This window comes from Oncorhynchus tshawytscha, linkage group LG08 (genome assembly GCF_018296145.1).
Source record: "Oncorhynchus tshawytscha isolate Ot180627B linkage group LG08, Otsh_v2.0, whole genome shotgun sequence".
NCBI classification, from domain to species: Eukaryota; Metazoa; Chordata; class Actinopteri; order Salmoniformes; family Salmonidae; genus Oncorhynchus; species Oncorhynchus tshawytscha.
In genome coordinates this window covers 71,227,756-71,250,966 of record NC_056436.1, presented here as the reverse complement: position 1 = coordinate 71,250,966, position 23,211 = coordinate 71,227,756, and the positions used below count along the sequence as shown (strand labels likewise).

Sequence of the window (23,211 nt, the reverse complement as noted above, 5' to 3'; positions counted from 1 at the left end):
TCTATATACATTAACAACAAGTCTATATACATTAACAACAAGTCTATATAGATTAACATCAAGTCTATATACATTAACAACAAGTCTATATACATTAACACAAAGTCTATATACATTAACAACAAGTCTATATACATTAACAACAAGTCTATATAGATTAACATCAAGTCTATATACATTAACATCAAGTCTATATACATTAACATCAAGTCTATATAGATTAACATCAAGTCTATATACATTAACATCAAGTCTATATACATTAACATCAAGTCTATATACATTAACATCAAGTCTATATACATTAACAACAAGTCTATATACATTAACACAAAGTCTATATACATTAACAACAAGTCTATATAGATTAACAACAAGTCTATATAGATTAACATCAAGTCTATATACATTAACAACAAGTCTATATACATTAACACAAAGTCTATATACATTAACAACAAGTCTATATACATTAACAACAAGTCTATATAGATTAACATCAAGTCTAGACTATAGACAATAACATCAAGTTTAGTCTATAGACAATAACACCAAGTCTATATACATTAACACAAAGTCTATATACATTAACAACAAGTCTATATACATTAACACAAAGTCTATATACATTAACATCAAGTCTAGACTATAGACAATAACATCAAGTTTAGTCTATAGACAATAACACCAAGTCTATATACATTAACATCAAGTCTATAGACATTAACACCAAGTCTATAGACATTAACACAAAGTCTATATACATTAACAACAAGTCTATATACATTAACAACAAGTCTATATAGATTAACAACAAGTCTATAGACATTAACAACAAGTCTATATACATTAACAACAAGTCTATATAGATTAACATCAAGTCTAGACTATAGACAATAACATCAAGTTTAGTCTATAGACAATAACACCAAGTCTATATACATTAACACTAAGTCAATAGACATTAACACAAGTCTAGTCTATAGACAATAACACCAGGTGAGGTATAAGGACAATAACACCAAGTCTATTCTATAGACATTAACACCAAGTGTATAGAGATGAACACCAACCCTATAGACATTAACACCAATATGATGGAAATATGTTGTTGAAAACAGCAATACATTTATACAATTAATCCATAATTTAAGATCAGTGTGTGGTACGGAAAAGAAGGACATAGGCCTATATGCTGGGTTGGAACTGGTCGCGAGATGATTTCACCAACAACTTGATGGTGTTAGATGACTGTAGACATGGGATGGTGTTAGGTGACTGTAGACATGTGATGGTGTTAGGTGACTGTAGACATAGGATGCAAAATAGTGATTGTATCCTAGGCAACGGCACAGCCCTCCTTCTAAAGGGATAGATCAGCCTGTTTGTTCACTTTCAATCCATCTCTAAGTCACATAATTCCTAGGGAATCATTAATACACACACATACTTTGAAACACTGGCACAATGCTTAACATGTAAACTCCTTAGTCCTTGGGCCCAGTCCTTGAGCTTCCAGATTATAGTGACTGTCTGAAGTGGGCCGAGAAAGCAGAGAGAAGCCGACAGAGGGGCGAAGGGAAAAGCTGATTGGGTCTCTAACCTTAACCTCCCCTTAAGCGGTGAGGAATGAGGAGAGGGTGGGTTCTCATGTTGACACCCTGGGCTCTGGTGGGTTCTCATGTTGACACCCTGGGCTCTGGTGGGTTCTCATGTTGCCACCCTGGGCTCTGGTGGGTTATCATGTTGCCACCCGGGGCCCTGGTGGGTTCTCATGTTGCCACCCTGGGCCCTGGTGGGTTCTCATGTTGCCACCTTGGGCCCTGGGCTCTGGTGGGTTCTCATCTTGCCACCCTGGGCCCTGGTGGGTTCTCATGTTGCCACCTTGGGGCCTGGTGGGTTCTCATGTTGCCACCTTGGGGCCTGGTGGGTTCTCATGTTGCCACCCTGGGCTCTGCAGAGCCAACAGCAACATACTGGGTCTGTTTGGTCTCTTAACCTTCCTCTCATTGGAGCAGGTTCTCATGGCCTGCATCCCAAATGGCACCCTATTTCCAATAGAGTGCACCACTTTTGACCAGGGCCCAGGGCTGTAGTTCACTATTTAGGGAATTGGGCACCATTTGGCATGAAGCCAAGATAAAGGTTAGAGAACGATGGTGGGACAATACATTTCAGACATTTAGTTTCCCAACAGAAGGGCCCATCACAATAGTCGGCTCATTGGAAAGCCAATACGCACGCTCTCTATTCCACACACCCATAGCTATCCGAAGAACAACTGAGAGCCCCATCTCCCTCTTTGCTCTCTCCTTCCCTATAGTCCTGGGTGCAGAGTGATGACTACACAGGTAGACAGACTGCACCGCCTATCCTTTTCACAGGTAAAGAGTGCTCATTTCTACAGCTGTCAATAGGTCAATTGCTCACAATTGGTAAAGCATGACAGTTAACACTGGCCCGGGGTTGGGAGGTGGTTACGTTTACATTAAAGACTGTGAACTTAAAGAGTAGCCACACTTTCCTCAGAGTAAGACTGGTCACACCTTTACTGAACTGACTCATCTGAAAGGAATTTTGAAGAGACCCTCCTGAAATACAGATGAATAATAATAAAGAGTTCTAATTATCAAGCATGGTGTAGTTACTACAGTGCCTTCTGGTCCTCGTCATATTTGTTAAATGAGAGCGGAGGAGTGTGAGAGAGAGAGGAGGGGGGGTAGAGAGAGATGGGGAGAGAGAAAGAAAGGGAGAGAGACTGATCCAGCCTGTGTCTCCTTCTCCCTTCAGGAGCCCTGCAATTCTGGGCTGGTGGAGGGCCTCAGTGTTAGCATCATAGGGTTCTGGGAAAGCTGAGGGGTGTGGGCACTGAGCCGATCATGTTTCCACACCGACCAGTCAGCAGATTGCGCACAGTCTTTAAAGTTCCACTTGCTGTTTTCAGGAGCAGGGCAGATCGGAGGTCCATGTGAGTGTCAGGCAAAATTAAACATCAGCGCTCCTGTGACGCAGTCCTCCAACACTTCTTTCCTGTAATGATGTTTGAGCGATGCATCATTGTTCTGCCTGAGTAAGAACATTCTAACTGCCTGGTTTGGAAATAGGCTAACTCTTTTGACTCATCACTCGGCTGCTACTGTTTATTATCTATCCTGTTGCCTAGTCACTTTATCCCTACCTATATGTACATATCTACCTCAACTACCGCGTATCCCTGCATTCCTTGTGTTATTCTTTTTCTACTATTTCTCTTTTTTTCCCACTGCATTGTTGGTAAGTAAGTATTTCACTGTTTGTCTACACCTGTTGTTTAAGAAGCATGTAACAAATATAATTAGATTTTGATTTAAAGAAGATGCCATGTGTACATGGGATTCAGAGGGACAAAAAGCCTGACCATGTCATCATGAGAACCACAAGCAGCAGGACTTCACCCAGACACTTACAGGTCTTTCTCAATACCACAGTATGAACTCCATTGTCCTTGCTCTGAGTAATGGCAGTAAGTGATCTGGGTACTGGAAGTAATCCAGACCCCCCAATTACCACTTGTTTTGTGCACAATCTACAAACACATCTGTCGTTTTTCAAGTGAACAGATCAACAAATTAAGAAATGTTGCCATCAGACCTGGAACATGCCCTGAACATACAGTGGGGGAATGGTTTCAGAAGCATTTTAAAAGAGTAACCAAAAAGGCAAGAACCTGAGGAAGAGTTCAATCAAAAAGTTAAGAATTTTACTGGAATCTAGTGGAAGAAAACTTGGGCCTGAATGACAAGTATCCAGATGTACTGGAAGCGAAAGGAGTGATACAAAAATGTAAAGTTTGCAGATAATTCCCAGGCCTGTGACCTGGGTTCTGGAGGGAGAGAAGCTGGCAGCAACTGTGTTAAAGGCTACAACTACTATTACACTGCCACTATGGAGCTTTACACAGTATTTCACTGGGGGTGGCTAAAAATGACCCTCCACGAGTAGCAGCCCATCCCCCCTCCAGCACTGGGTCCAGTGACAGACAGACAGAGAGCGAGACAGAGAGCGAGAGAGAATACCTGACCACTGTGACTGACCCAAAATGAAGGAAAGCTTTGACTATGTACATACAGACTCAGTGAGCACATAGCCTTGCTATTGAGAAAGGCCGCGGTATGCAGACCTGGCTCTCAAGAGAAGACATGCTATGTGCTCACTGCCCTCAAAATGAGGTGAAAACTGAGCTGCACTTCTTAACCTCCTGCCAAATGTATGACCATATTAGAGACACATATTTCCCTCAGATTATACAGACCCACAAAGAATTTGAAAACAAATCCAATTTTGATAAACTCCGACACCTATTGTGTGAAATACCAGTTTGCAATCACAGCAACAAAATGTGTGACCTGTTGCCGCAACCAGTGAAGAACAAACACCATTGTAAATACAACCCATATTTTATACTTTAACTATTTGCACATCGTTACAACACTGTATATAGCCATAATATGACATTTAAATTCCTTTGGAACTTTTGTGAGTGTAATGTTTACTGTTAATTTTTATTGTTTATTTCACTCTTGTTTATGATCTATTTCACTTGCTTTGGAAATGTAAAACAAGAAAACACTTTGAATTGAATTGAGAAAGACAGCTGTAAGAGAGAGAGAGAGTGAGAAAGAAATCAACGGTACAAAGTCTGAGGACTGAGATAAATGACTGCTTCACTTCACCACGTCCAACCTTGACTTATTGGCCTGGACCTGTTTGATTTTGCTGTGGCAGCAGGACTTCACAGGACACAAAGAGTATCTGTGCTGAGAATAGGATACAAATAATGAAAGTATTCTGTTTCTCCAGCCTCATCCTAGTATGCAGAGGCACATGGAAGGCAGACCAGGAGTAGTGGGCATATATTCTGAGGAGAGCTCCACCCACCCACACACACACACGCACGCACACGCACACGTCAATATCTGAAATAGACTAGAGGAGCTTTGCATTTGCCATCTTGAAGACAGATAAGAGGTCTGAGTTCATGAATCAAAATCAAATCAAATTTGATGTGTCACTTGAGCCGAATACAGGTGTAGTAGACCTTACAGTGAAATGCAAACTGACAAGCCCTTAACCCCTACTCGGCGGGGGGGGTCAATGCATTTAGTCCGGGTGGCCATTTGATTAATTGTTCAGCAGTCTTATGGCTTGGGGGTAGAAGCTGTTAAGGAACCTTTTGGACCTAGACTTGGTGCTCCGATACCCCTTGCCGTGCGGTAGCAGAGAGACCAGTCTATGACTAAGGTGGCTGGAGACTTTGGCAATTTTTTGGGCCTTCCTCTGACAACGCCAAGTATATAGGTCCTAGATGGCAGGAAGCTTGGCCCCAGTGATGTACTGGGCCGCACCCACTACCCACTGTAGCGCCTTACGGTTGGATGTCGAGCAGTTGCCATACCAGGTGGTGATGCAACCGGCGAGGACGCTCTCAATGGTGCAGCTGTAGAACTTATTGAGGATCTGGGGACCCATGACAAATCAGTTCAGTCTCCTACTTACCACATGGTGGCGGCCCGTCAGGAAATGCAGGATCCAGTTGCAGACGGAGGTGTTAAGTTCCAAGGTCCTTAGCTTAGTGATGAGCTTTGTGGGCACAATTGTGTTGAACACTGAGCTGTAGTCAATGAACAGCATTCTCGCATACAGTTGAAGTCAGAAGTTGACATAGACTTACGTTGAAGTCATTAAAACTCGTTTTTGACCAGTTCCCCAATTTCCTGTTAACAAACTATAGTTTTCAAAAGTCAGTTACGACTTGACACAAGTCATTTTTCCAACAATTGTTTACAGACAGATTATTTCACTTATAATTCATTGTATTACAATTCCAGTGGGTTGACTGTGCCTTTAACCAGCTTGGAGAATTCCAGAAAATGATGTATTGGCTTTAGAAGCTTCTGATAGGCAAATTGACATCATTTGAGTCAATTGGAGGTGTACCTGTGGATGTATTTCAAGGCCTACTTTCAAACTTAGTGCCTCTTTGCTTGACATCATGGGAAAATCAAAGCAAATCAGCCAAGGACTCAGAAAAAACTTTGTAGACCTCCACAAGTCTGGTTCATCCTTGGGAGAAATTTCCAAACGCCTGAAGGTACCACGTTCATCTGTACAAACAATAGTACACAAGTATTAACACCATGAGACCACGCAGCCGTCATACCGCTGTGGAAGGAGACACGTTCTGTCTCCTAGAGATGAACGTACTCTGGTGCGAAAAGTGTAAATCAATCCCAGAACAACAGCAAAGGACCTTGTGAAGATGCTGGAGGAAACAGGTACACAAAGTATCTATATCCACAGTAAAACGAGTCCTATATCGACATAACCTGAAAGGCTGCTCTGCAAGGAAGAAGCCACTGCTCCAAAACCACCATAAAAAAAGCCAGACTCCGGTCTGCACATAGGGACAAAGATCATACTTTTTAGTACTATTTGGCCATAATGACCGTCGTTATGTTTAGAGGAAAAAGTCAAAGAACACCATCCTAACCGTGACGCATGGGGGTGGAAGAATCATGTGCTTTGCTGCAGAAGGGACTGGTGCACTTCACAAAATAGATGGCATCATGAGGTAGGAAAATTACGTGGATATATTGAAGCAACATCTCAAGACATCAGTCAGGAAGTTAAAGTTTGGTCACAAGGGGTCATTCCAAATGGACAATGACCCCAAGCATACTTCCAAATTTGTGGCAAAATGGCTTAAGGACAACAAAGTCAAGTTATTGGAGTGGCCATCACAAAGCCCTGACCTCAATCCAATGGAAAATCTGTGGGCAGAACTGAAAAAGCGTGTGCGAGCAAGGAGGCCTACTTTTTATTTTATTTTTATTTCACCTTTATTTAACCAGGTAGGCCAGTTGAGAACAAGTTCTCATTTGCAACTGCGACCTGGCCAAGATAAAGCATAGCAGTGTGAGCAGACAACACAGAGTTACACATGGAATAAACAATTAACAAGTCAATAACACAGTAGAAAACAAAGGGGGGAGTCTATATACAATGTGTGCAAAAGGCATGAGGAGGTAGGCGAATAATTACAATTTTGCAGATTAACACTGGAGTGATAAATGATCAGATGGTCATGTACAGGTAGAGATATTGGTGTGCAAAAGAGCAAGTAAATAAATAAAAACAGTATGGGGATGAGGTAGGTGAAAATGGGTGGGCTATTTACCAATAGACTATGTACAGCAGCAGCGATCGGTTAGCTGCTCAGATAGCTGATGTTTGAAGTTGGTGAGGGAGATAAAAGTCTCCAACTTCAGCGATTTTTGCAATTCGTTCCAGTCACAGGCAGCAGAGTACTGGAACGAAAGGCGGCCAAATGAGGTGTTGGCTTTAGGGATGATCAGTGAGATACACCTGCTGGAGCGCGTGCTACGGATGGGTGTTGCCATCGTGACCAGTGAACTGAGATAAGGCGGAGCTTTGGGTCAGGTTTTAGCCTACAAACCTGACCCAGTTACAACAGCTCTGTCAGGAGGAATGGGCCAAAATTCACCCAACTTATTGTGGGAAGCTTGTGGAAGGCTACCTGAAACATTTGACCCAAGTTAAACAATTTAAAGGCAATGCTACCAAATACTAATTGAGTGTATGTAAACTTCTGACCCACTGGGAATGTGATGAAAGAAATAAAAGCTGAAATAAATAATTCTCTCAACTATTACTCTGACATTTCACATTTTTAAAATAAAGTGGTGATCCTAACTGTTTTAGGTAATTTTACGAGGATTAAATGTCAGGAATTGTGAAAAACTGAGTTTAAATGTATTTGGCTAAGGTGTATGTAAACTTCCGACTTCAACTGTAAGTATTCCTTTTTTCCAGGTGGGAAAGGGTAGTGTGGATTGCGATTGAGATTGCATCATCTGTGGATGTGTTGGGGCAGTATGTGATTTGGTCTAGGTTTTCCGGGATGATGTTGTTGATGTGAGCTATGCCCAGCTTTTCAAAGCACTTCATGGCTACTGACGTGAGTGCTATGGGGTGGTAGCCATTTAGGCAGGTTACCTTCACTTTCTTGGGAACGGGGACTATGGTGTGAAACATGTAGGTATTGCAGACTCAGCCAGGGAGAGGTTGAAAAAGTTAGTGAAGGCACTTGCCAGTTGGTCAGTGCATGTTCTAAGTACAAGTCCTGTTAATCCGTCTGGCCCCGTGATCTTGTGAAAGTTGATTTGCTTAAAGGTCTGTTCACATCGGCTACGGAAAGCGTGATCACACAATCATCTGGAACAGCTGGTGCTCTCATGCATGCTTCAGTGTTGCTTGCCTCGTAGCGAGCATAAAAAGCATTCAGCTCGCCTGATAGGCTCGCATCACTGGGCAGCTTGTGGCTGGGTTTCCTTTTGTTGTCTGTATTAGTTTGCAAGCACTCCCACATCCAAAGAGTGTCAGAGCGAGTATAGTAGGATTCAATCATAGTCCTGTATTGATGCTTTGCCTGTTTGACAGTTAATCTGAGGGCATAGCGGCAGCTCTAGCCTTTAGATCGGTACGGATGTTGCCTGTAATCCATGGTTTCTGGTTGGGATATGTACGTACGGTCACTGTGGGGATGACGTTGTCGATGCACTTATTGATGAAGCCGGTGACTGACGTGGTTTACTCCTCAATGCCACTGGATGAATCCCAGAACATATTCCAGTCTGTGCTAGTAAAACAGTCCTGTAGCATAGCATCCGCGTCATCTGACCACTTACATATTGAGCGAGTCACTGGTACTTCCTGCTTTAGTTTTTGCTTGCAAGCAGTAATCAGTAGAATAGAATTATGGTCAGATCTGCAAAATGGAGGGCAAGGGAGAACTTTGTAAGTGTCTCTGTGTGTGGAGTAAAAGTGGTCTCGGTATTTTCCCCTCTGGTTGCACATGTGACATGCTGATAGAAATGAGGTAAAACGGATTTAAGTTTTCCTGCATTAAAGACCCCGGCCACTAGGAGCACCACTTCTGGATGAGCATTTTTATTGTTTAATTATGGTCCTATACAGTTCGTTTAGTGCGGTCTTAGTGCCAGTGTCAGTTTGTGGTGTTAAATAGACGGCTAAGAAAAACATAGATGAAAACTCTCTTGGTAGATAGTATGGTCTACAGCTTACCATGAGGTACTCTACCTCAAGCGAGCAATACCTCGAGACTTCCTTAATATTAGACATCGTGCACCAGCTGTGATTGACAAATACACCCCCCACCTTGTCTTACCAGAAGCAGCTGTTCTGTCCTGCTGATGCACGCAAAACCCAGGCAACTGTATATTATCCATGTCGACTCATAAAATATTACAGTATTTAATGTCCCATTGGTAGGATAGTCTCGAACCAAGCTCATCCAGTTTACTCTCCAGTGATTGCACATTGGCCACCATAAAGACAGAAGAAAGGTCTGAGTTCATAAAGCCAGAGATATGGATACTCTTACATTAAAATTAGTTATATTTCAAATAGTTGTGTTTTCATGTGTGAATTATTACACCCAAAATTACTTCAAATGCTTAAAATTCAAATGCACAATAAAATACATGTTGTAATTTGGTAAGGCTTTGGAGACGTGCTTCCTATTCTCTCTCCCACGTGTCCTCCTCCTCCTTATCCTCCTCCATGTATCTGCTCCACTGGGTTCCTTGTCTGACAGCATTCCCCCCCCACACACACACCTCACCCCCACACCCATATGTACCCCAGACCCCCCCCACACACACCCCCCCCACGCCCATATGTACCCCAGACCGCTACCTCTCTCACACATTCCTCACCTCCTCTCAGACATGACTAACTCAATTTGTTATGCGCAGGTCTCTGTCAGAAGAGGTTTCATCCAAAATTTCCAGTCAATTGAGTGCCGGGCAACCTGGCCCTGACAATGAGGCTAACTCTGTTCCTCAGGGAAACATTAAAATGATGTGTACCTACAGACAGAGACAAGCACTGAGGGGTATCTCCCTTTCTCATCTCGCACTCATCACTGACATCTTAATGAGGCATACATACAAACTAGCAGTCAGCTCATATCAACAAAGAAAGCATTGAAAACATGTTTGTTTTTAGAAGAAAATAGGTTAAGCCAGATAAGTGATGTACACAATATGAGCTCACAAACATTTGTAATAGTTGAGCTCATCATATGAGATGACGGCAGTACTTGGCGCACACCCCACCAACGATGCTGTCCGTGGTGTGTGACTGTGTGTTGAGGGCCAGTGTGGATTGGCACAACTAGACATGAATGCCATGAGTCAGAGGCAGGGGCTGAGCCAGGTAGGGGCCCACAAAGTGACCATTGACAGGCCGAGGCACTCACGGTGCAAACAGTTCCAGAATATCGCCTCAAATGAATCAGTCATCTTGCCATTTGTACCTGTCAGTGGAGGCTGAGTTTCCTCCCCAGATGAGTGGCGTTACGTCCTCGACGGAGTGATGTTCACCACGGCGCTGGCAGAGTGGCACTCTGTTCACCACGGCCCTGGCAGAGTGGCACTCTGTTCACCACAGCCCGTCGATCTGTTCACCACTGCCCTGGCAGAGTGGCACTCTGTTCACCACTGCCCTGGCAGAGTGGCACTCTGTTCACCACGGCCCGTCGATCTGTTCACCACTGCCCTGGCAGAGTGGCACTCTGTTCACCACGGCCCGTCGATCTGTTCACCACTGCCCTGGCAGAGTGGCACTCTGTTCACCACAGCTCGTCGATCTGTTCACCACTGCCCTGGCAGAGTGGCACTCTGTTCACCACAGCTCGTCGATCTGTTCACCACTGCCCTGGCAGAGTGGCACTCTGTTCACCAGGGCCCGTCGATCTGTTCACAGCTGCCTCAGGTTCGTTTCCCCCTCGGCTGCTGTTACTCAGGGGTCACTCTCACAGAGACGACGACCGCGCCTCCCCAAGCTCCTGCTCTCCCCCCTATCTCCTCCTCTCCCCTTCTCAAAGTTAAAGTCTTAAAACCCAGGGCAGCTGGCCAGAAAAAAGACTTAAAGGTCTTAGGTGACAACTCTGAGCCAGAATATGAGGATTATATATGGTTAATAGAGGACTTCAACATTGTGCTCGTGTAACTTTGTGCACAGAAAATAATCACGGCTAGCACTCAAGGTTTTCCATCTGCACAACCTGAGGGTGATGGTGGTGGAATTCCATGCCGAAGAGACAGAAAGACAGACACACAGATAGGAAATGGGGGACGACATCCAATGTGCAAAGTTTAAATAGCCTGTAGAGGATCTGCTTTATGTCTCTCACTTCACGGTCTTTGAGAAACACACATTTCTCAGGCCCATTCAAATCCTATTGAGGAAGACTGGGGGAGACAATAGATGGTGTTGCCCTAAGCTTAAAGACAAACCAACTGTGAGAACAACACTGTGAAATAGCGAGACCTCCAGCAAACAACAGATTTAAAACTGGGGGAAAAGACAGCTGCTCATAGTGAGCCACGTCATATCACATGGTCCTTTTATCAGGCCTGATCCACCATGTGACTGGGGGAGAGATATAAGAGGCAGCAACAGATGAGAAATCCCACAGGTGCAAGCCTATTCACTCCAGACTGCCACCCTGACACCCAAAAGCTCCTCCACTGAATTCGGACCAGTCAGCCAGGTGGTTCAGATTTCCTGGTTGGAGCCTATGGGTTTGGCTGGGTCTGTGTCCCGACTGCGTCCTTTAAAAACCCACAACACTGCACCTAACAGCCCAAGCAACACAAGCTCCTCAGTTGCTAAAGCCTTAAAATTCCCGACTTTCAAACCACCCCACAACTCCCACACTCCTTATACATTCCAACAGCAGTGTGGATTCCACTCCGACAGCTGGCGCAATGAACAAGCCATGTGTGTGTGTGTGTGTGTGTGTGTGTGTGTGTGTGTGTGTGTGTGTGTGTGTGTGCTATGCTTTCGATTCTCTGCCGGGAGTGAGACCGAAATCCATGTGGCTAAGGGCAAGAACACTACAAAACCATTGTCAGTTCACTCTGGTGCTGTCCAACATGAACCACACAACAACCTCTGGTGTGAGTGACATATTTCCTGATTTAAGGAGACAACAACCTGGGCTCTGTGATGTCATTCAGACATACACCACCTGGGCTTGCGGGGGGGAGTGGGCTCTGTGATGTCATTTAGACATACATCACCTGGGTTTATTAGGGGCTCTGTGATGTCATTTAGACATACATCACCTGGGTTTATTAGGGGCTCTATGATATCATTCAGACATACATCAGCTGGGCTTATTAGGGGCTCTATGATATCATTCAGACATACATCAGCTGGGTTTATTAGGGGCTCTATGATATCATTCAGACATACATCAGCTGGGTTTATTAGGGGCTCTATGATATCATTCAGACATACATCAGCTGGGCTTATTAGGGGCTCTATGATATCATTCAGACATACATCAGCTGGGTTTATTAGGGGCTCTATGATATCATTCAGACATACATCAGCTGGGCTTATTAGGGGCTCTATGATATCATTCAGACATACATCAGCTGGGTTTATTAGGGGCTCTATGATATCATTCAGACATACATCAGCTGGGCTTATTAGGGGCTCTATGATATCATTCAGACATACATCAGCTGGGCTTATTAGGGGCTCTATGATATCATTCAGACATACATCAGCTGGGCTTATTAGGGGCTCTATGATATCATTCAGACATACATCAGCTGGGCTTTCGGAGGGGGCTCTCAGATGTCATTCAGAAATACATCACCTGGGCTTATTAGGGGCTCTATGATATCATTCAGACATATCACCTGGGCTTATGGGGGCTCTGTGATGTCATTCAGACATACCAAAACCTCTCAGATATTAAGTGGCTGTTATGGTCGTTTTGGGGGGTAATACAGCTGACAGCACTAAAGAAAATACTTGTTTAGAAAAGTAGGGGCACTGGGTTAGTCCCACACTCTGAACAAACCAGTGGCATGCAGCAAAGGGAGAGACTTTCCAAACCTGGTACCCTATTCCTCTGGGCTCTGGGACCCCATTTGGGACACTTAGCCATTCCATGGGACCCCCAGCCATTCCATGTAGTTTAACTATACCAGAGCTAGCACACCTGATTCAAATGGTCAACTAATCATCAAGACCTTGAATAGGTGAATTAGGTGAGCTAGTTCAGTATTACAACAAAATTGTGAAATGTCTGGGGGTACCCAAGGACAGGTTAGAAAACCACTAGTGGACACAGTATGACTGCCATTCGTCAATCACGTTAATGCTCAGTTTAGGTCCCAGAATGCTTGAGGGGGTCTCTCTCTCTCTTTCTCTTTCTCTCTCTCTCTCTCTCTCTCTCTCTCTGTCTCATCCTTCCTTACAGTCTCTCTCACACACACACACACCTGCTTAGGGGTGCAGGCCCCAACACAAACTGACACAGAAAATCCTAAAGAAAACAAGGAGAGCTGTCTCCGGTCCCGGGATTGCTTTTCAACATCTCATTTGTAATGCGACCAGGAGAACAGCTGGGAAGGTGGGGGAGGAGGGAAGTACATGCATACATATATACAGTGCCTTCAGAAAGTATTCACACCCCTTGACTTTTTCAAAATAATGTTGTGTTACAGCCTGAATTTAAAATGGATTAAGGTTTCGATTGTTGTGTCACTGGCCTACACACAATACACCATATGTCAAAGTGGAATAATAATTTATTTCGATTTTTACAAATGAATAAAAAATGAAAAAATATCTTGAGTCAAAAGGTATTCAACCCCTTTGTTATGGCAAGCTTAAATAAGTTCAGGACAAAAAATGTGCCTAACAAGTCACATAATAAGTTGCATGGATTCTGTGTGCAATAATAGTGTTTAACATGATTTTTTTTATGACTACCTCATCTCTGTACCCCATATTTACAATTATCCGTAAAGTCCCTCAATCAAGTAGTGAAGTTCTTTTATTATTATTATTTTTTTTTTGTATTTTACCCCCTTTTTCATCCAATTACCATCTTGTCTCATCGCTGCAACTCCCCAATGGGCTCGGGAGAGGCGAAGGTCGAGTCATGCGTCGTCCGAAACATGACCCGTCAAACCGCGCTTCTTAATTAACACCCTCCCCTAACCCGGAAGACGCTGAGCCAATTGTGCGCCTCCCTATGGGACTCCCGGTCACAGTCGTTGTGATACAGCCTGGGATCAAACCCAGGTCTGTAGTGACGCCTCAAACACTGTGAAGCAGTGCCTTAAGATCTCTGAGCCACTAGGGAGGCCCCGAGTAGTCAATTTCAAGTACAAATTCAACCACAACGACCCGGGAGGTTTTCCAATGCCTCACAAAGAAGGGCACCTATCGGTAGATAGGTAAAAATAAAAAAAGCAGACGCTGAATATCGCTTTGAGCATTGTGAAGTTATTAATAACACTTTGGATGGTGTATCAATACACCCAGTCACCACAAAGATACAGGTGTGCTTTCTAACTCAGTTGCCAGAGAGGAAGGAAACTGCTCAGGGATTTCACCATGAGGCCAATTGTGATTTTAAAACAATTACAGAGTTTAATGGCTGTTCTAAGAGAAAACTAAGGATGCATCAACAACATTGTAGTTACTCCACAATACTAACCTAAATGACAGAGTGAAAAGAAGGAAGATTGTGCAGAAAAAAATATTCTAAAATAGGTATCCTGTTTGCAACAAGGCAATTAAGTAATTGCAAAACCTGCAAAAAATGTGGCAAAGAAATGCACTTTTTATCCTGAATACAGAGCGTTATGTTTGGGGCAAATCCAATACAACACATCACTGATTAACACACTTCATATTGTCAAGCATGGTGGTGGATGCACCATGTTGTGGGTATGTTTGTCATCGGCAAGGAATAGGGATTTTATTTTTGATAGAGACAAAATTAAGCTAAGCACATACAAAATCCTAGAGGAGAACCTGGTTCAGTCCGCTTTCCAACAGACACTGGGAGAGGAATTCACCTTACAGCAGGACAATAACCTAAAACACAAGGCCAAATATACACTGGAGTTGATTACCAAGACGACATTGAATGTTCCTGTGTGGTTTGACTTAAATCGTCTTGAAAATCTATGGCTAGACTTGAAAATGGTTGTTTCGCAATGATCAACAACCAACTTGACAGAGCTTGAATAATATTGTACAATCCAGATGTGCAAACCTCTTAGAGATTTACCCAGAAAGACTCACAGCTGTAATCGCTGCCAAAGGAGTTTCTAACATGTATTGTCTAAGAGTGGGTGAATACTTACGGTGCAGTGAAAAAGTATTTACCCGTTTCTAATATTCTCTACTTTTGCATATTTTTGAAACTGAATGTTAAAACCTAATATTAGATAAATAACAAATAACACAACAATGACTTACTTATTTCATTTTTTTCATGGGACCCATGTCAGCCAAAATGTTCTATTTTTGAATCATCTGTCCAAGAAACATTTTTCTAAGAGTCTTGATGATCATCCAGGTGCTTTTCTGAAAAACTTGAGTCAACTTTTTGGATGACATTTGTTTTTGCCAGACATAATGTTACCAAACACTGCATTCGACAGTAAGAACCTTATACCAACGGCCAAGCATGGTGATGGTAGTATGATGGTTTGGGAATGCTTTGCTGCCTCAGGACCTGGACTTGCCTTAATAGAAGGAACCATGAATTATCCTCTGTATCAGAGAAGTCTACAGGAGAATGTCAGGCCATCCATCTGTGAGCTGAAGCTGAAGTGCAGCTGGGTCATGCAGCAAGACAATGATCCAAAACACGCAGTGCCTTCGTAAAGTATTCAGACCCCTTGACTTTTTCTACGTTTTGTTACGTTACAGCCTTATTCTAAAATGGATTAAAACATTGTTTTTTTCTACACACAATACCCCATAATGACAAAGCAAAAAACTTTTTTTAGGAATTTTTGCCAATGTATTTTTAAAAAATCAACAGGAATATCACATTTACATAAGTATTCAGACCCTTTACTCAGTGCTTTGTTTAAGCACCTTAGGCAGCGATTACAGCCTCGAGTCTTCTTGGATATGACGCTACAAGCTTGGCACACCTGTATTTGGGGAGTTTCTCCCATTCTTCTCTACAGATCCTCTCAAGCTTTGTCAGGTCGGAAGGGGGGGCGACGCTGCACAGCTATTTTCAGGTCTCTCCAGAGATGTTTGATCGGGTTCAAGTCCGGGCTCTGGTTGGGTCACTCAAGGACATTCAGAAACGTGTCCCGAAGTCACTCCTGCGCTGTCTTGGCTGTGTGCTTAGGGTCGTTGTCCTGTTGGAAGGTGAACCTTCACCCCAGTCTGAGGTCCTGAGTGCTCTGGAGCAGGTTTTCATCAAGGATCTCTCTGTACTTTGCTCCGTTCATTTTCCCTTCATTCCTGACTAGTCTCCTAGTCCCTGCCATTGATGTGAGGCTTGGCATTCAGGCCAAATAATTCAATCTTGGTTTCATCAGATCAGAGAATCTTGTTCCTCATGGTCTGAGAGTCCTTTGGGTGACTTTTGACAAACCCCAAGCGGGCTGTGATGTGCCTTTTACTGAGGAGTGGCTTTCATCTGACCACTCTACCATAAAGACCTGATTGGTGAAGTGCTGCAGAGATGGTTGTCCTTCTGAAATTGTTTGGAAGCCTTCCCCAGATCTGTGCCTCGACACAATCCAGGCTTGAAAATCTAAGGACAATTCCTTCGACCCCATGGCTTCGTTTTTGCTCTGACATGCACGGCCAACTCTGGGACCTAATAAAGATAGGTGTGTGCCTTTCCCAATCATGTCCATTCAATTGAATTTACCACAAGTGGACTCCAGTCAAGTTGTAGAAACATCTCAAAGATGATCGATGGAAACAGGATGAACCTGAGCTCAATTTCGAGTCTCATAGCAAAGGGTCTGAATACTTATTATTATTATTATTATTATTTTTACAATTTTGCTAAAGTTTCTAAAACCTGTTTTCACTTTGTATTATGGGATATTGTGTGTAGATTGATGAGCAAAACATTTAATTTAATCCATTTTACAATAAAGCAGAACATTACAAAATGTGGAAAAACTCATGGGGTCTGAACACTTTCTGAATGTGCTGTACATGAAAATGGTTAAACATGTTTGGAATGGCCTAGTCAAAGTCCAGACCTAATACCGATTGGGATGTTGTGGCAGGACTTGAGACAAGCAGTTCATGCTTGAAAACCCCAAATGTTGCTGAGTGAAAGCAATTCCTCCACAGCGACGTGAGAGACTGATCAACAACTACAGGAAGTGTTTGGTTGTGGTCATTGCAGCTAAAGGTGGTACAACCAGTTATTAAGTGTAAGGGGGCAATTACTTTTTCACACAGGGGCATTGGGTGTTGCATAACTTTGTTAAATTGAATAAATAAATAAAGTATAATTGTTATTCGTTATTGGTAAACTCAGGCTCCCTGAGTTGATCTAATTTTAGGTTTGGGTTGAAGATCTGATAACATTCAGTACAAAACAAATAGCAAGAAAAAAAAAAGAAAATCAGAAAAGGTACAAATACTTTTTCACAGCACTCTACAGTATCTAATCAAGACCGTGTTCAATTTTTCAGATTTTTTAAAAATTCATTTTATAATTTTTCTTCAAATTTGACAGTACAAAGTATTTTGAGCAGATTATTGACAAAGACGATCAAATCCATTTTAATTCCACTTTGTAACCCAACAAAATGTGGAAAAAGTACCAGGGTGTGAATACTCTCTGAAGGCACACAAAGAGGAGAAAAAGCAGAATCTGCAGGAGGACTGGTGTGTTATTGTAAGCCCCTGGTGAAAGGTCAGGCATGCACACTCCCTGCTGCCCTCTGACCTGTAGCAATGACCAAACACAGGCTCCAGCCACCAACAATAAACTATTGTTTCACCACTGTACGACACAATGCACTGTCTGTGAGAGTATGTGCTACCCAGCCTCCTCACCCTCCTGCTGCCCAGCCTCCTCACCCTCCTGCTGCCCAGCCATAGCTGTGTCTGACCTAGACTCAACAGACCTCTAGTCTGCCTGCCTGTCTGTCTATGTTGTGGCTATTTCAGGCTGGAAAGTATGTCAGTGTGGGTGTGGCATAATTCCAATACATCCACAACAATATAAAGATGTTGCCTTCAGTGGCTAATGTGTTTGCAACATGGATTGACGCAGACTGGGGTACAGGCTTCAGGCTAGCCTAATGGAAGTCATGTCAGACAAGATTGGAGGACTGCAGGGAGGACTGGTGAAAACAGTAGGCCAGTTGGACTGCAGGAGAACTCTCTATCTTTCCCTCCTCTATTCTAATTGAGCTGTTTCTCCTCATTCCTACACAGGGCACCTATCCCAGTCACATAGAACACCATGATTCTGTACCAGGAGGACTAGTGCAGGGTGTCCCCATACCACCCTCTGCCATTGTGGGATAAAAACCATCAACCTACCCCTGAGGTGTCTTGATGGACACATTAAAACACAAACACCAGACGTGCTAAACTAACATTGACTTTATCTGAGCTCCTGTTTAATTCAGTTCCTTTTGAAGCCAGACTTTGTTTCTTAATCACCACATCCTCAACTCAGCAACATGCTGTTCCCAGTCTTAAATCAATTTACGACCTCCTGGGTAACACAGCTTCATTACTGGGGAATGTGATTAGCAGCCCAATGCTAATAAGGAGAAGCGAGAGAAAGATGGTTGCTGTGTAAACACCATCTGACATGCTAATAATCACTTTATGGCCTGTAGTCTGACAGAAGCCTTGCTCTATGGATCTATCCTCCTCATTGACGTGAACTGGAGCAGATCTTCCTCACTCACACTCAGTTCTGTTTGTCACGTCTGGAAGACGGCTTATGTCTGAGCTTTGCCTGATGGTTTTGTGTGCATCATTTCCTGGAAATGCCAATAGGAATTTATTATAACAGTGCAATATAGTATTTACATTTTATGACACATTTGTCTCAATACACACACTTTGTCATTGTTAATAACATTGACTTTAACCAAGACATATGTATCAATCCCTATTCTAAATGTAACTACTGTTTGCTTAACCCACACTCCAGGCTCTGTGGATATACTACAGAGCTGTGAGGGGACCAAAGGCTACCCAGTGGCTCAGTTATGTTTCTCCAACACTCTAAATTAACTTCACACATTCCCTCTGGCTTAGGGCTAGCCATAAACTGCTGCAGTGGGAGGATTGTGAGGTAGGAAGGGAGAGATGGAGGGAGGGAGGGACGGAGGGAGGGATGGATGGACGGAAAGAGGGTGAGATGGAGGGAGGGAGAGAGAGATCGAAGGAGGGAGCGATGGAGGGAGATATGGAACGAAGGAAGGAGAGAGAGAGGGACTCAACCTCATCTCAGGTTCTATTCACTTTTAGAAGGCTCAGAGAGGGTTAGAAAGTTAGATGAGCAAGCTGCATTGATTTTCATTGAATACATTTAGAGCATCAGCCCGTTTGGTGGTTTACTCTATAAAGGTGTGTCCAGATGCTCAGTCATGAATCCTGGAGGGCTGCCTCTCATTGACACACCAGCATGTAGCCGCATGGTGGTCCTAGTTTGTACAAACAGCACAGCAGGCCCCTACAAACCAAACAGCTCCACCTCCAAAAGCCCCCACATCTCCACGTGTCCATATGGCTGACCGTCTCCATTGACTAAATGCAATGCTGGTAGTATTTAGTCTACCTTTTCTGCACCACGATCCTGTACGTCATAATGAGTCGGACTTTACTAAACGAGACAACGATACCAAGCTGAATACAGTTCAATTTCATTTGTGATCATAATTTAGTTTTTTCTAACTGTTATGGTAACTATCCCATGACTTACTTGTTTCCCCATTTAGTTGGCACAGATGTTAACACCCACATTTCTACATTAATAGTCTCTCTCTCGACCATGCAGACCCTGAATCCTTGCATAAGCTTATACAGTTCATATGCCTCTCTGGCAGCTGGGCCCAAACTGTGCTTCCGCATGTAGCGGAAAATATTTGTCATCTGACGTGATGTTCTGCATTCCCCGTGCACCAAGGACAAACAGGAACAGCAAACTCTTATTTAGGAGGGGTGAACTCAAATGGGGTCAAGGGTTATTGTTGTTCCTTTGTTAGTCATTTAGCAGACGCTCTTATCCAGAGCTACTTACAGGAGCAATTAGGGTTAATGAGCAAGGCAAAGACAGATTTTTCACCTAGTCGTCTTGGGGATTCGAACCAGCAACCTTTCAAAATGCATTCTCTACTCCACATCATAGCAATCAACCTCAACTCTAAGAAAAGTGTTGTTACATGTCCTGTAGTTTTGAAAGTATGTTCCTTTTCTACTCCTGAAGGTCCCATCTGAAGGTATGAAACTAAGGTCACAAAATAATTATAGAATGTCAGCATATGTTTTGATGTGGACTCAAGATTTTCTACTGTATGTTGAGTTGCCATTGTTGACCCCCCACAGTATGTCCAAAGCCCAGCATTGGGTCAAATGGAGTGCAAAGTATCTCAGATCACATGGGAAATAATCTCTGATTCGGTTTCAGTATCTCTGAGATATTTTGTTTTCTGCACAACCACCATGTTTGTCTTAGTCTTATCAAACCTGTCATATCAGACTTCATGAAGAAAGGAAGAAGTTTGTTTCTCTAATATCCGCATGCCATTGTCTATCTCTCCCTCTGTGTACCCAGTGAGGCGCTAGCTAGGCTACCCCCAGTGAGGCACTAACTAGGCTAACCCCAGTGAGGCGCTAACTAGGCTAACCCCAGTGAGGAACCCCTTCGATATCATCACCAGGAAGACCAGTAAGGTTGTGTCGTCTACCTTTAAGCCCACAGCTATCCTTGCCGCCTTGCTCCATTTACGATCAGAAACGCTGTGGCATTGCACAGCAAACAAACATAAATTGCCTAATCTAGTCGCATTACTCTCTATGGGTATCTGTTGACTTTTGCTTAAGTGTCTCCGTGACTGCTTGGCTGATCCTATCTGCCTGAGCGATGTGCGCTTGGCTCCCCATGTCCCCTTGCTTTCCCCACAAACAGAAAGACAGAGAGGCAGACATACAGAAAGGCAAGCCAGAGCAGGCAGACAGACAGACAGGCAGACTACAAGTCTGTTGAGTCTAGATCAGACACAGCTACGGCTGGGCAGCAGGATGGTGAGGAGGCTGGGCAGCAGGAGGTTGTGGAGGCTGGGTAGCAGGAGGGTGAAGAGGCTGGGCAGCAGGAGGGTGAGGAGGCTGGGTAGCACGAGGGTGAGGAGGCTGGGTAGCACGAGGGTGAGGAGGCTGGGTAGTAGGAGGGTGAGGAGGCTGGGCAGCAGGAGGGTGAGAAGGCTGGGCAGCAGGAGGGTGAGGAGGCTGGGTAGCAGGAGGGTGAGGAGGCTGGGCAGCAGGAGGATGAGAAGGCTGGGCAGCAGGAGGGTGAGGAGGCTGGGCAGCAGGAGGGTGAGGAGGCTGGGCGGCAGGAGGGTGAGGAGGCTGGGCAGCAGGAGGGTGAGAAGGCTGGGTGGCAGGAGGGTGAGGAGGCTGGGCAGCAGGAGGGTGAGGAGGCTGGGTGGCAGGAGGGTGGGCAGCAGGAGGCTGGGCAGGGTAGCAGGAGGGTGAGGAGGCTGGGCAGCAGGAGGGTGAGAAGGCTGGGTGGCAGGAGGGTGAGGAGGCTGGGCGGCAGGAGGGTGAGATGGCTGGGTGGCAGGAGGGTGAGGAGGCTGGGCAGCAGGAGGGTGAGGAGTACACTATCTGCGCACCTCACTTGACACTTGCATAGTGCGCTGCAGTCAAAAGGTGTGATCTAGGCAGGGTCCGTTAGAAAATGGAGGGTAGGCACTAAGCCCGAATGGACTATACCCCTAGCTTGAGTTACACAACCACAATTTTGTACAGAAAAATACAAAATTGGGCCTACATATCGTAGATATCATCAGTCCTCACTGTGGTGAGGCACTTTTTGAAGATGGTTGCCTACAGATCTACTTCAGGTGAAAGGTTGCTCATAAATATTCATTTTTGGGTAGGGTAAACTAATTGTATCTGATCCCAACACTTTTTCACGAAAGCATACTTACCAGAAGTACACTGGAACACTCTGATAATAAAATGATGTGCATTGCGAGTATATCTGCCCCATGTGGTATTAGAAATCTCAACCATTGAACTATGAGCCAACTGTCTTAGCAGCCTGCACCACCAGTCATAGCGGTTAGGAAAAAATACAATGAGTTGACACGACCACCAATGTCATCCATTTCTTGTTACGATGGATGTAGCTACGAATAGAAACGTATAATCCTCATCGTTTACATTTTTTTTCCCTTAGTAAAAGCCCATAGATATGTATGAAATGGTAAGGAAAAACGTTGTATTTGGTCATATGTGGAAATGTGCCCGACTGCCTTTTAGAATGTTGTGTAACGTCAGTAGTCTATTCAAGGAAGCATATATATATTGGCACACTCCACTTACCAAGACCATTGGCAAATAAGGCCCGCTGTCACCTGCTTTTATAGTAAGCCTTGCGGTGGTACCACCCAGCACATCTAGAAGGGAGTGTATTTCATACCGAACCCCTACCTTAAGATGACGTAGAGGCACCTTCTCAAGGTGCCTCTACATCACAAAATGTCAATGGTAGAGTTGAACCGCTAGGGGGAAAGAGCTAGATTTACTACTAAAAGACCAAAATATATCACTTTTGCAATGAACTGTCAAAACGAAGACCAGAACGCAGGTGTCTCACTATAACTTAGCCTTAAACATGGTTTTCCATCAAAAAAAGTTTTCATGAAAGTTACTCTTTAAAACACTTTCAGTTGTTATTGTTGCTTACTACTAAGTTACTACTCACCCCGTGCACAGTCCGACAACAGGATTATTTCACAAATGAGCAGGCAAATCCATAAATGCCCCATTCTTTCTGGATCGCAGGTTTCAACACTTCAAATCTGGGATAATGAGAAAACAAGACAATTCACAGTGAGGCGAGATGCAACAACACATACTGGTTTAATCCACATCATCTCTAAACTACTGGATACCGTTTTACAACAACAATATTATCTCACAGACGTTTCTTTGGAAGTGGGATAGCCAAGGCATTGTGTAAATATAACAGACTTACAGTCTTGTAACTAGTGACATTAAAACAAGTTGTTAATCATTTAACTGGAAAATACAAGACTTCTGTTCCCAACATTAGAAAAT

The 23,211-nt window shown here is 43.8% G+C and overlaps 1 protein-coding gene across 1 annotated transcript in view; it reads right to left on the bottom strand.

Annotated features, from left to right (window-relative positions):
- Window positions 1-23,211, bottom strand: part of fgfrl1a (fibroblast growth factor receptor like 1a) — a 160,566-nt gene that overhangs the window by 135,992 nt on the left and 1,363 nt on the right. The window contains exon 2 of the mRNA XM_024428945.2: window positions 22,856-22,952. Coding sequence (XP_024284713.1) covers window positions 22,856-22,919 — 64 coding nt within the window. The 5' untranslated portion in view covers window positions 22,920-22,952. The remainder of the gene's footprint in view (window positions 1-22,855; window positions 22,953-23,211) is intronic.